Genomic DNA, 15,504 nt, shown 5'->3' with positions numbered 1-15,504 from the left:
TGTTTAACCATTTCTTGACTCTCTAAGCCTAAGGTGAGGAGAGGGAAAGGCTACATATGCCGAGTCTCCTGCATGTCCTCCTCACTTCCATTAGGGTCTTGCAGTTGAGAGGATTCTCTTTGTGCAAAGTCATCTTTGACCTGCATAGAATACTAGGAAGATGAAGCAGTGTGCTCACACGGTAACACAATCAATCATATGTTATCCTATCTACTCTCTCAAATGCTGAGAGGAAGACACAAATGCGAAGGACAAATAAAAGACTAGGTGACTGAACAACAGCCTCTTCAAATTCACAACCTTTATAATAGGAAGTTCCCAATTGTTCCCTCTATGTTTTAGAAAGATTCCATGAGAAAATCCTAAGAGGTTAACAAGTAATCAGGATGGCAGGAATACAACTAGAATGTAACATCAAGGCCAGAGGGAGAGAAGAGAGAAGGATGCATGCATTCTTCCCATGAAACCCAATCTCTGCAGCCAAATGCTGAGCCACAGCTGTGAGCTCATATAATGGAGAGCAACAGAGAAGAAAGGGCCTAATCTGGTATAGAGGCCCATAGTGGCAGATGGAAAGCAAGTGACAGGTCCAGCAAGAAAAAAGTTAGTGTCTATAGAGAGGCCATCACAAAAGTAGGAATCCACTCAGAGACGATACAATGCAGCATGTGCGGCACACACAGTTGGTCTCCATTAATGGCTGATAACAACTAGTCTTCAAAATTCTGATATTCTAAAACTAAAATAAACAAGTAAACAATAAAACAACAATAAAAATAAATAAAACAAAAAATTGCTTAATTAAAAAATTTTCTGATATCCTAACACTTATATTTATGTCTACTATTTCTCTGGATGCACAAGGAATGGATATCACGCTCCCTACATGTACTAAAGACTGTCATATGGATAGTGAAGAAAATTATTACTAAGAAGTGCTTCTTTAGGTAAAAATGCATACATCGATTAAGAAAAGTTAAAGAATTATACCATAGAAAGAGAAGCTAAGGAAAAAAGCAAAGATAACTAAGGAAGAAAAAATGACAGCAAATCAAAAGTAAAAAACTTGGAAATATACAATTCCCATATTTAAAAGATATCCTCAAAGAAAGGCAGCAAACAGGTCTGCACAAAATTTGCTTACCCCATGGTTCCAAAACTGTACATCAAGGGACTCCAGGGTGCCACCACTACTCAAAGGGGTGCCCTGGAGTACATTTTTTAAGTAAACATACAGACATTTTGAAAAAACTACCAACACCATTTTTAACTAAAATTACTATTAAGTTGTTTGGGTAAAACTATTTAGCAAATGCAAATGTTAGGTATTTCTATTAGCATGGAGGCATCACTAAAAATTACTCAGACACTAAGGGAACTTGTAGCTTTATATATTTTACTGATAAACTACCAGTCTAAAATTCCTAGTCCCAATCTGAAGTTTTTCCATAGCATTTTTTTTTCCCAATAATAACAAAGTGCTAAAATGTATCAACACTATTAAGAAGCAGTTCACCAAGTTTTCATGAGTACCTGGTAAACTTTCACAAGTAACCTAACAGGAATATATTATCCAGCTGGTATTCAATGAAAGGTCAATAATATCAAGAAGTACAACTTTCTAAACCCTTTTAGAAGATGAAATGAAAACCTCAAGGGAAAAGGTACTACTAATATATCTAAGAAAAATAAAAGAACCATTCAAGTGTAGCTTACAGTATTGTCTATCTTTTACACTACACTATAAATTCGTTCTTATGCTCCTAACCTAAGCAACACGTTTCTGAAATGATAAATTCATGTCCAGTAATGACAAAGTACTCCAGATCCTAAAACTAAAGATCCTAAGACTTTCAAAGGCTTTAGTTAAGTTAACATCAAACCACATATACATATATTTCCCTCAATATATGTTCCTCAAAGGAGGCTATAAAGTAAAATTCTATATCCTGAATTGTATTTTCATAATATTATGAAACTAGAACTAGTTTCCCAGAAAAAAGTCTGGAAAAACATTTTTTTCCTCTAAGTAAAAATTACTCATTTCAATATAATAAAACATTTCAAAGTAATTTTAATAAAAGTGAGGTTCTAAGGAAAGAATTAAATATACCACAACTAAAATCACAGGAATTGTTACATGAGATGGTATTTACTGAGATATGGAGATAAAAAATCTTAATGGCTCCATGAAGAATAAGTCTTTCATCTGCCTAAAACCATTTTAATTTTGCATACAGCGTAATTTTTAATATTCTGTTTATATTTCTGTTTTCAGTTGCACTTAATATCTTGTGGTAGAGTGTGTTATTTTTTTCAAAATATTTACTATGTCTCTCTGGAGCCATTTCTATACTCCCTAGCATACTTCCTGCCACAACCCCTGGGAAGCAAATTGAAAGAGTAGCTCCCATTTGGGACATTCTGTTTGTTCTCAAAGCAGAGGGAAATAGACTGGTGACAGAACAGAAGCTTTCAGAGCCATTATGTAGTTCTGCCATCACTCTTTTTTCCCTCTCCTTTGTGATCAGTGTGTCCCAAATTCTTATATAGAATCTAGGAGACTAAAGTACCAAAACAAAAAAACAAAACTAAACAAAAAACCCCAAAACAAACAGAAAAATCTATAAATTTCTGTTAATGGGCACACAACTGATAAAGATGCAATTGTGACATCAATAACACAAAGGGGGAGGAGTACACTCCTATACTCTCTATAGGAGTAGCGTTATTGTATGCAATGGAAATAGATTGTTTTAACTTTAAGATGTTTCATGTAACCACCATGATAACCACAAAAAAAAGTATGTATAGAATATACACAATAGAAAATGAGAAGAGAGTCAAAGCACATCACTACAAAAGAACCAAAACAAAGGAAAGTAGTTAAGAGAGGAAGTGAGGAGTAAAAAATGCCACAAGACGTAAGGAAAAGTAACAAAATGGCAATAATAAATCTTTCCTTATTAGGCTGAAAGTGAAAGGATGGAAGGAGATATTCCATGCAAATTGTAGCCCAAAGAGAGCAAGGATAACTATATTAATATTAAACAAAATAGACTTTGAGTCGAACACTGTTACAAGACAAAAGAAAAATACATTATATAATGATAAAATGGTCAATTAACCAGGAAAATATGAAGCAAATATTGACAGAATTGAAAGGAGAAATAGACAATTCTACAATAATAGTTGGACACTTCAATGCCCCACTTTCAACAGTAGATAAAACAACCAGATGAAAGATCAATAAAGAAATAGTAGCCCTGAACAACATGACCGGCAAGTGAACCTAACAAACATATATAGAACACTCCTCCCGCCAACAGAAAAATATACATTCTCAAGTGCACATGCAACGTTCTCCAGGACAGACCACATGTTAGACCACAAAAAAAATCTAAACTAATTTTCAAAAATTGAAATCATATAAAATATCTTTTCTGATCATAATGGATAGAAACAAGACATCAACAAAAGCAGAAGGAAAACTAGAAAATCCATAAATATGTAGAAATTACAAACACACTCTTAATCAATGAGTCAAAGAAGAAATCACAAAAGAAACCAGGAAATGTGTTGAGAAAAATTAAAATAAAAATATAACATAGCAAAACTTATGGGATACAGTGGAAGTAGTACTAAGATGGAATTTTATAGCTATAAACACTCAAATTAAAAAATATCTCAAATAAACAACCTAACTTTACACTCCTTAAGGAACTAGAAAAAGAAACTAAATCCAAAGCTAGAAGAAGTAAGGAAATTATAAAACTGAGGCAACAGAAAAACAATAGGAAAAAAATAAAAGAAACTAAGAGTTGGTATTTTTAAAAGCTCAATGAAATTGACAAACCCTTAGCTAGATTAAGTAAGAAAAAAAAAGAAGACTCAAAATCAGAAGTGAAAGAAGGGAATAAGGGACATTACAACTAATGCCAGAGACATAAAGTGGATTATAAGAGAATACTATGAACAATTGCTTGCCAACAAATTGGATAACCTAGAAAAAATGGATAACTCCCTACAAACACACAACCTATCAAGACTAAATCACTAAGAAAGAGAAAATGCAAACACTCGTAACTAGTAAGAAGACTGAATCAGTAATCAAAAACCTCCCAATAACAAAAAAAAGCTCATGACCAGAAGGCTTCACTGGTGAATTCTACCAAACATTTAATGATTTAAAACCAACACTCCTCAAACTCTTCCAAAAATTAAAGAGGAGGGAACACTCCCAAGCTTATTCCATCAGTTCAGCATTACCCAATACCAAAGCCAGATACAGACGCTACAAGAAAACTACATAATAGTATCCCTGATGAAATTTGATGTAAAAATCAACAAAATACTAGCAAAACAAATTCAACAGCACATTAAAGGGATAATACACCATGACCAAAAAGAATTTATAATACACCACATTAACAGAAGGACAAAAACTACATGATTACCTTAAGTGATACAGACAAAGCATTTGACAAAATCCAACGAACACCCTATCATGATAAAAACACTCAACAAACTAGAAAGAAACCACTGTATCATAATAAAAGCCATATATGAAAAGCCCACAGCTAAAATCAAACTCAATGGTGAAAGCTTGAAAGCCTTTCCTCTATGATCAGCAACAAGACAAGGATGCCCATTCTCACCACTTCTCAATATAGAATTTCTAGCCAAGGCAATAAGGCAAGAAAAAGAAATAAAAGACATTCAAATCAAAAAGGAAGTAATTTATCTCTGCTTACAGATAACATCTTAAATGTAGAAAACCCTAAAGATTACACATACACTCCACTAAAATTAATAAATTCAGGAAAGTTGGAGAATACAAAATCAATACACAGAAATTAGTTGTATTTCTATACACTAACAATGAAGAATCCAAAAAGAAAATTAAAAAAAGAATCTCATTTATAACAGTATCAAAAAGAAGAAAATAGCTAAAAATAAATCTAGCCAAGAAGGTGAAAGACTTATGTGCTGAAAACTACAAAACATGGCTGAAATTAATTAAAGACATCCTCCATTCGTAGATTGGAAGACTTAATATTGTTAAGATGTCAATACTACCCAAAGTGACCTAAATACAGATCAATGTAATCCTTATCAAAACACCAATGACATTTTTTGTAGTAATAGAAAAATCTGTACTAAAATTCATATAGAATTTGTGGGGACCCTAAATAGTCAAAATAATCTTGGAAAAGAAGAACCAAATTGGAGATCTCAAACTTCCTGATCTCAAAATATATAACAAAGCTACAATAATCAAAAGTGATGGTACTGGCATAGAGATAGCCATATAGACCAATGAGTAGAATAGAGCTCCCAGAAACAAATCCTTATGTATGCAGACAAATGATCTTTGACAAGGTGTCAACATCACATAATGGAGAAAGGACAGTCTCTTCAGCAAATGGTCCTAGGAAAACTAGGTATCTGCATGCAAAAGAATAAAATTAGAACTTTACTTTACACCAGAGAAAAAAATTAACTCAAAAGAGACTAAAAATCTAAACATAAGACTCAAAACTATATAACTCCTAGAAGAAAACACAGGAGGAAAGGTTCACGCCTAGTATTTGGATTAGGCAATGATTCTTGGAAGTGGATACCAAACACACAGATAACGAAACCAAAAAAAAGACAAATGGGACTGTATCAAATTTTAAACCTTCTGAGCTCAAAGGGACACATCAACAGAGTGAAAAGACAACCTATGGAATGGGAGAAAATATTTGTAAATCACATATTTGATAAAGTTAATACCCAAAATATATAAAGAACACCTATAACCCCAAAACAAAAAATAACCTGATTAAAAATGGACCAAGAACTTGGATAATTTCTCCAAAGATGATATACAATGGCCAACAGTATTTGAAAAGATGCTCAAAACCACTAATCATTTAAAAAAATGCAAATTACAACCACAATGAGATATCAACTCACACCCATTAAAATGATGGCTATTAAAAAAAAAAAAAGATAGTTTTAATTAAAAAAAAAAAAAACAGAAACTAACAAATGTTGGTGAGGATGTGGAGAAATTCAGAACCCTTTTACATTGTTGCTAGGAATGCAAAATGGTGCAACCATTACGGAAAAGAAACAGTATGGAAGCTTCTCAAAAAATTAAAAATAGAATTATCATATGATCTAGCACCCCCACTTTTGGGTATATATCCAACAGAATTAAAAGCTGGGTCTCAAATAGATATTTGCACATTCACATTCACAGCAGCATTATTCATAACAGCCGAGAGGCAGAAGCACTCCATGTGTACATCAACAGACAAATGGATAAATAAAATGCGGTATACTATTTAGCCTTAAAAAGGAAATTCTGACACATGTTACGACATGAATGAATGTTAAGGACACTGTGCTGAGTGAACTAAGCTAGTCACAAAAAGACATATATTGTATGATTCTATTTATATAATGAGGCATCTAAAGTAGTCGAATTCATAGAAACAGAAAACAGAATGGTGGTTGCCAGTACATGGGGAAGTGGAGAATGGGAGTGTTGTTACAATGAGTACTGAGTTTCAGTTTTACAAGATAAAAAAGTTCTGGAGATCTGTTGCACAACACTGTGATTATACTTTACTGGACTATAAATTTAAAAATGTTTAACACACCAGATCTTATGTGTGTTTTTTTTTACAATTTAAAAAATTTTTAATGATAAATTGTGAAACAAAATAAATTTTAGAATTAACACAAAGTTCCATAACTTTACTAAAAAAACTATGAAAATTCTTTTAGTTAATTGTATGTAAACACTACAGCCATGCCACCCTGAACACATTCAGTCTCATCTGATCTTGGAAGCTAAGCAGGGTCAGGCCTGGATAGTACTTAGATGGGAGACCACCTAGGAAGATCGGTTGTTGTAGGCGTAAAAAAATTAAATTAAAATAATAATTATATGTAAACATACCCTCCACACATCAAGAACTCATTTGAAGCTCGTCTGCCAGCAGTTCCCGTTGGTATATCATCTAAAAGAGAATGGGAAAAATTCAGTCAGTTCTGCTATACCACCTGCTTAAAAAATGTAAATCGTTCCTACACGATTAGGAAACAATGTGAGCACAACCACTTGCTTACGTGCAATTTTGTGCATGAATAACAATGGGTGAACACAGAACACTGCACCCAGCTAAATTCACAGGCTGCGACCCTTTCAATGCCCACTTCTATAAAAAAATATCAGGTCTTTTCAAGGTAAAGTGTCATATTTAGTACAGTGTTTATCTATTTCTTCAACATTTAATGTGCAAAAACTGTGTTTATCATGTTCCTTTTAACATGTCACTGACAAGGTTTTGAGTGTTATACCCCTAATCCCAATTTATGCATAACCTCTGTCGTTTTTACTAAACAATTTTGCAGGTTGTAGTGATTTTTAGGAACATTATGTCACATTCTAGCACAAATGACTGTAAACAAAGTCTACTTCACTCTAACACTGGAGCATCCCCATCCTCAAACATAACACTTTCCTGGGTCTTGCATGGCTTATTGTCATGGAAGGTGGGGCCTCTCAGACATGGTAGCACATGCCACAGGCCATCTTCATCTACTCCTCTGTCATTTGTATATGGGAACATAGCACATCTCAGAAGGCAGGGGCCCTTCATTCCTTGTCACTGTTAAATCCACTACATCATATTGCCCTGTGTGATTTTTAATGGCTGTAAGGGTATAATTAATATGTATTGATGTGAAATCACAGTATTGACCAAATAATATAAGTTTTAAAAAAATAAAGTAAACTATACTGCTAACTTATGCTCAGAAAAGGAAAAACAAAAAACCGATCACAAATATAGCTTTGAGTGGCCCTAAATGGAAGCTGAGAAAAGCATTTATTTTGGCACATCTCGGATCCCTGCTCTTAAGAAGCTTATATTCTAGTAATGAAAGAAGGTAATAATGTCAGGTAGTGACAGGAGATATAAAGGAAAATAAATAAGGATAAGGGGATAAAGAGAAGTAGGGCAAGGAAACAGTCTATTTTAAAGACAATAGTTGCCTATAGCAGGGGTCCCCAACTCTGGGGCTGTGGACCAGTACTGGAACCGGCCTCACAGCAGGTGGTGAGCAGCAGGACAGCAAGTGAAGCTTCATCTCTATCTGCAGCTGCTCTCCAGCACTAGCATCACCGCCTCAGCTTCACCTCAGATCATCAGGCATTAGATTCTCATAGGAACACCAGTCGCTGGTGTCAAAAAGGTTGGGGACCACTGGCCTATAGGGTAATGGAGAAAACAGGGTAGAACGGGGTGGGAGGCAGGGATAGAAGCTAGATTTCGCTAAGTGTCCATCATTTTGTAGCTATGAGTTTGAAACTGTACGTAATCATGAAACAAAGTTAAACAAAAGAATAAACCCTAGAAATCAAAAGTAAAATGAAGCAAAGGAATCTAACCATATACCAACTTGGTAGCATAATCACCAAAAGTGAATTATTTCGAGAGACTCTGAAACTGGATAATTTGGACATTCCTATGGACAAAAAGACCCACAAAAAGGTTTTAAATGTATTTTTTTTTTCAGCAATCATATTGTTAGTTTGATACCATATGGTTGTTTTGAAACAAGAGAGAGAAAGGGAAAGAGAAAAGAGCCTAAACTCAAAAGGGCAAGAAGCACAGCAGTCAACAGCCTTAAAAATTCAGGAGCTAGAAAGTTGATATCAAGTGGTATTTGACCTAGTAGACCCAAGAAGATAGAATCCTTAGCAAGCAGGAGAGCCCAGAAGTAAATCAATTTATATCAGATTCCCAAAAGGCTGAGTACTTAGCAATACCAGATAACTTTCAAAGTGGCATTGAAGGCAGTACTGAAAGGATTATTTTAAAGTCAATTTGGAAGCAGAATTTTATATCCTTTCCCCAGCTCTATGCAGAGAAGCAACACCCATCCCCCACACTACAGGAAAAGGCTGGATGTTTATACCTGGACAATATAAAACTGAAAGTCTCTAGATTGCAGAACACCAGACAGAGATGAAGACAGCAATATATAATGAGAAGTCATTGGGGGAAAGGAGATTAGCAGAAAAATTTTACACACTGACTTTTAAGACCTCCAGCCTTCTTCCCCTGTTTGGCTCCCCCTGTGATATCACGTATATACTCTTTAGACAGAAGACTGGCTGAGTCTTCTCTTTGGGGAATCTGAGAACCCCGCCCCATCCCCACTACCTACCAAAAGGAAGCAGTCCAAGGTAGTGACTCACTCATTGTTGAGGCTCGCTGTCCATAATTACGAGCACACAACAATCATCAAATATCCAAAGAAAGAATCTAATATGAAAACCACACTCTAAAACAAACTAGGGGTCTACAGCCATGCCGTTCTGAACAAGCCCAATCCCATCTGATCTTGGAAGCTAAGCAGGGTTGGGCCTGGTTAGTACTTGGATGGTAGACCACCAAGGAAGACGAGGTGCTGTAGGCGTAAAAAATAAAAAATAAGGGATTGTAAGCTGACAAGATCCTTGTAATCTGTGAGGTCAACCAAGGGTTGCCTCGCCTAAAAAAAAAAAAGTTAAAATAAACAAATAAATAAGTAAATAAAAATAAAACAAATTAGGAGGGAAAAAATTAAGACATTTTTCAAGGAAAAGTTAATATATACATTAATGTGTGTGTGTGTGTGTGTGTGTGTGTGTATAAAATTAATGTCTTCAGAGATAAAACAAAATATTGCACCCTGAAGAACAATAATATTCAGAGGTGGAAAAGGAGCTTCTGAAAATTCAAAATAGCAGAGCATAAATTTAAAAAATAAGTTAGAAGAAGAAAACATTAAAGAAATTTTCCTAAAAGTAGAGCAAGAAGACAAAACGAGGTAAGAAAATCAGAGGCAGGAATTCAGGTATTTGTTATATTATTACTTTTAAATTGTATAAATGTTTTAAATATCTTATATGGGGACTTCTGAAGAGGAATTTTTACTCAAAAGGCTAATTAACTCTTTGTTCTGCTTCTGTAGATATGCTTACTGCATAGGCTGTACTCGAAATTAACTAAAGACTCTTCTTCCCTTTTGCTTGTTCTGTCCCAGCAACAAATGTAACTTCCTGTACCCCCTAACAACTCCCACGCTTTGTAACTCTTTGTAACTGCCTGCAACCCATAGCAATTCCCACACTTTGTAAACATCTGAGGACAAATTAACCAATCAGCCCATGCTAAATGAGTTCTATATAAGGAATGCTGCAACTGAGCTCCTGGCCCAGATCTTCCAGCCCAGCCTAGCAACTGTGGGACTGCGGTTCTCCAACTCTCTGAGTGCGGCTTGGTTTCTTGCAGGTCTGATTTTTGCAATTTTTCTGCAATACTTCCAGTTCCAAGTTTCCCATGTAATGAGCTTGAAAATCACCAGTCCATCCTAATAAGTAAAAAGCTGAACAGACTGAAAAATCAGAAACTCTTCTTGGATCCAAAAGATAGGGGAGGATACAGAGCAAACCAATGCCCCCAAGACTGGAGAAACAAATACAGGGAGCTGAAAAAAAGAAAGACTCACCAGCAGAAACCTCCTCAGAAATTAGAGCTAGGACAGAAAAGCCTGAACCATAATTGACAATCCACTGGAGGCTCGTAGCAGACAACTCTAAGAGTTAAAAACTCCTGGAGGAGAGGGGCTCACAATATCAGATTTACCTCCAGGAACTCAATCAGGTTCCCACAGTAAATATCAAAGAAAAATCCCTTCCTGCTTCCAGCATGGAGAAGGGAAAGGAAACACTTTTAATTATGTCGGAGCATTCTGATCTTCGTAACAAGGCGTGCCCTCAGGGGAAACTAATTAATCAGAGGTTAATCTGCTCAGGTTAAGCTCAGAGCCTAACTGACCTAGGGAAAGGGAAGTACCCAACTCTAGCCGTCTCTAGCTATCCTGTCTCATCTAAGGCAAGAAGAAGAAACTAAAAAACACTTGAGAAGTTGAAAGACCAGACTCACTGAAAGCCTAGAGACCTAATCACAGGCCTAGAGAACACGGCCTCTGCCCCTATACCTCACTACCACATTACTAAAGCCCTTTTACAACTCTTCCTTTCACCCTGTACATCATGTATAGCTACCAAGAAAAAAATTACAAGGCATACCAAAAAGCAAAAACACAATTTGAAGAGACAAAGTATCAGAACCAGACACGGCAGGGATGTTTAAGTTATCAGACCAGGAATTTAAAAGAACTATGATTAATATGCTAAGGGCTCTAATTGAAAATGTAGACAGCATAAAAGAACAGACGGGCAATGTAGCAGAGAGATAGAAATCTATGAAAGAACCAAAAAAGCTAGATATTAAAAAAAGAAAACACTAACGGAAATGACGGGCTTACTAGTAGACTAGACACAGGTGACAAAAAAAAAAAAAATCTTTGAGCTAAAGAATACGTCAAAAGAATCCTTGAAAAGCAAAAAACAAAGAGAACAAAGACTTAAAATACCAGAAGGGAATATCCAAGGTCTGTGAAACTACGAAAGGTCTAACATGAGTAATGAGATTACCAGGAGAAGAAAGAAAGAACAGAAGGAAATATTTGAAACAATAATGACTGAGAATTTTCCCTAAATTAATGTCAGACACTAAGCCACAGATCCAGGAAGCTCAGAGAACAACATGCAAGATAAATGCCCCAAACAACTACAGTTGCACACCACTGACTGATGGGGATAAATTTTGAGAAATATTTAGGTGATGTGTTCATATGAACATCATAGATGCACTTACACAAACCTAGATGGTATAGCCCGCTATACAGCTAGGTTATATGGTATATCCTATTGCTCTACAGGAGAGGAAAAATAATTTTCCCTCTAGCCCTTCTGGGTTTTTTGCTGAGACATCTCTGTAATAAAAGATAGATTAACAGAAGAACAAAATTTAATAACATGTATACCTCCTATATACATGAGAGAGAAAGGAACAGAAAGGAACAATTTCCAGGGAAAACTCAATAACTTGCCAAAATAGTTGAAGTCATCACCTTTAAAAACCATCTTCAGCTGAAGACTAAGGTTGTTATGCAAATTTGTCCTTGTGTTCTGCACTGATAGAATTTCTAGAGATAAGGTTATCCCCCTATATCCGACACCCTTACAAATGGAGACCTTACTCACAAATATAAGAATCTGTTACAAAAGGTAACTTCTACTTCACAGCTTCTCCCACGTCTGCTGTTTCTTAAAATTAACCAACCTAATATAATCCTTATGCCAAAGAGACATATTTTGGGATGAAATTCTGTTCCCCTACAGCTTCTATGCTACAAACCTTTAAAGAATGTTACTGCACTGAATACTGTAGGCAATTGTAACACAATGGTTAAGTATTTAATGCATTGTGCTAAGGTGTTACAATGGCTAAGACATTGCTAGACAACAGGAATTTTTCAGATCCATTATAATCTCATGGGCCCACCTGTATATGGTGTCTGTCACTGACCAAAACATCTTAATGCAGCACATGACTGTATACCTAGGCATATCATTTTCAAATACAGAAAATCAAAAATAAAGAAAAAATCCTGAAAGATGCCAGAGGAAACAAACACTATACCTTTAGAGGAACAAAGATAAAAATTACATTACTTCTCCTCAGAAACCATGCAAGAAGAGAGTGGAGAGAAATATTTAAAGTGTTGAAAGAAATAAATCACCAACTTAAAATTCTGTACCCTGCAAAATTATCCTCAAAACTGAAAAAAAAAAAAAAAAGATTTTCTAAGACAAAAATTGAGGGAATTTGTTGCCAATATACTACCTTGTAAGAAATGTTAAAAGAAGTTCTTTAGACTGAAGGAAAATAATACAGGTCAGGAAACTGGATCTACAAAAAGAAAGAACACCAAAGAAGGAATAAGTGAAAGTAAAATTAAAACTTTTATTTTTCTTATTTTTAAATGATCTAACAGATAACAGTTTGTTCAAAATAATAATGGCAGGGGTGGCTCTATAGTGTAGTGGTTAGCACGTCTGCTTTTACACACAGAAAGTCCGGGGTTCTCGCCCCAGGTGGAGCCATGGACCATACCCTGGGTACACCAGGCCCTCCGAGTGTGCCGGGTGCGCCAGGCCCCAGGTGCACACTCTGAGTGTGTGGGAAGAGACACCCCACCTTTAGAGATCCAGTTCTTAAGGAGAAACAGCAACATCCATAGGTCAGGGGTAGAAGTCGGGGAGGGGGGAAAAATAATAATGGCAATAATGTATTTGGTTATGTATGTTTATGTATATATCTTATGTGTACATATATACGCTTGTGAATGCTTATATGTAAGCAAAATGAATGACAGCAATAATACAAGAGTCAGGAGGAATGAAGACTGTTTTATTATAAGGTATAGTGTTATTTAACAGTAGGCCTGGATTATTTATAAACATAAATAAGTGGTATAGTGTTATTTAACAGTAGGCCTGGATTATTTATAAACATAATACTGAAAACTCTAAGACAACCACTAAAAATAGTTTTAAAAAGTATAATTGATATGCTAAAAAAGGAACAAAAATAGAATCATAATAATTAGCACAACAGGAGGCAGAAAAAGGAAGGCAAAAACAGAAACAAAGAACAAGGATAACGAATAGAAAAAAGTAACAAATATGGTAAATATTAATCTAATTATATCAATAATCACTTTTAACATCAATAGTCTAAATGTACCAAGACAGATTTCAGAGTGGATCAAAAAACACAATCCAACTATATGCTATCTACAAGAAACTCATGTTAAAATATAAAGACACATATAGATTAAAAGTAAATGGATAGAAAAATAGACCACCCTAATACTAATCAAAAAAAGCAGAAGCGGCTACATTAATTTCAGACAGAGCAGACTTCAAAGTAAGAAAAGTTATCAGAGTTAAAAGGCATTACATAATGATAAAATCATATTTATGTAAACATAAATTCTCCAAGGAAACACATCAATTCTTAACATGTATGGTCCTAACAATGGAGAGTCAAACCATGTAAGGCAAAAACTGATAAAACTGCAAGAAGATATAAATGAATCTACTATTAGAGTTGGAGACTTCAAAGACTCTCCCTTGGAAATAGATTCAGCAGACAGAAAATCAGCAAGGATCATAGCTGAACTCAATAGCACTATCAACCACCTAAAGAGAATTGACATCTATAGATACTTCATCCAAAAACAACAGAATAAAGATTTTGTTCAAACTCACATAGAACATTTACCAAGACAGACTACAATCTGGACCATAAAACACACCTTAACAAATTTAAAAGAATAAAAATACAATGTCTGCTCTCAGACCAGAATGGAATGAAACTAGAAATCAGTAACAAAAAGATAAATGGAAAATTCCAAAGTATGTAGAAACTAAACAAAACACTTCCAAAGAACACATGGGTCAAAGAACGAGAGAAATTTAAAAGTATTTTTAACTAACTGAAAATACAACAAACATCAAATTTGTAGGAAGCAGTAAAAGCAGTGCCTAAAAGAAGAAATTTATAGTACTGAATGCACATATTAGAGGATAAAAAAGATCTAAATTCAATAATCTAAGTTTCCACCTTCAGAAACTTGAGGTGAAAAAATAGCAAATTAAGTCCAAAGTAAGTAGAATAAAAGAAATAATAAGAATTAGAGCAGAAATCAATGAAACTGAAAACAGGAAGTCAATAAAATCGACAAAACCAAAAGTTAGTTCTTTGAAATGATCAAGAAAATCAGCAAACTACTAGTTAGGTTAACTTAGAAAAAAAAAGAAGGGACACAAATTGCTAATAATTGAAAAAGAGAACATCAGTACACATCCCACTGACATTGAAAAAATAATAAATGACTATTATGAACAACTCTATGAGCACGAATTTGAAAGACAAAATCTGCCAAAGCTCACACATGAAGAAATCGACAATATAAATAGTCCTATATCTATCAAAGAAGTTAAATAATTAATAACCTTCCAAAACAGAAAGCACCAGGACCAGATGGTGAATTCTAACAAACATTTAAGAAATAAATTGTACCAAATCTCTAACTACGATCTCTTTTAGAGGACAGAAGCAGAGGGAATACTTTCTAACTCATTTGATGAGGCCGCCATTATCCTAATACCAAAACAAAACCAAAGATCACAAGAAAACTAAATACCAATATCTCTCATGATCATAGATGCAAAAATCTTCAACAAAATATTAGCAATTGAACCCAACAATGTACAAAAAGAATTGTACACCATGACCAAGTGGGATTTATCCCAGATATGCAAGGCTGCTTTAACAACCGAAAATCAATTAATGTAATCCATCATATCAATAGACTAAAAAGGAAAAAGTCACATGATCATATCAATAGATGCAGAAAAAGCATCTGACAAACTCCAACATCCACATTCATGATAAAAACTTGGTAAATTAGGTTTATAGGGGAAACTGTCTGAACTTGACAAAGAATATCTACAAAAAACTACAGCTAAAATCAGAC

At 34.8% G+C, this 15,504-nt stretch overlaps 1 protein-coding gene and 2 pseudogenes across 1 annotated transcript in view; 2 read left to right on the top strand and 1 right to left on the bottom strand.

The window, feature by feature from the left end:
* The window catches only part of ULK2 (unc-51 like autophagy activating kinase 2), a 101,357-nt gene that overhangs the window by 36,848 nt on the left and 49,005 nt on the right, over positions 1–15,504 (bottom strand). Inside the window, exon 14 of the mRNA XM_023529854.1 lies at positions 6,956–7,016. Within this exon, the coding sequence (XP_023385622.1) occupies positions 6,956–7,016 (61 nt within the window). The remainder of the gene's footprint in view (positions 1–6,955; positions 7,017–15,504) is intronic.
* Positions 6,796–6,914, top strand: LOC111738864 (annotated as a pseudogene).
* LOC111738918 lies at positions 9,365–9,483 on the top strand (annotated as a pseudogene).

The sequence above is a fragment of the Pteropus vampyrus genome, unplaced genomic scaffold (assembly GCF_000151845.1).
Source record: "Pteropus vampyrus isolate Shadow unplaced genomic scaffold, Pvam_2.0 Scaffold44, whole genome shotgun sequence".
NCBI lineage: Eukaryota > Metazoa > Chordata > Mammalia > Chiroptera > Pteropodidae > Pteropus > Pteropus vampyrus.
Note: the sequence above shows the minus strand (reverse complement) of the source record. Positions and strands in the feature narration are given on the sequence as shown.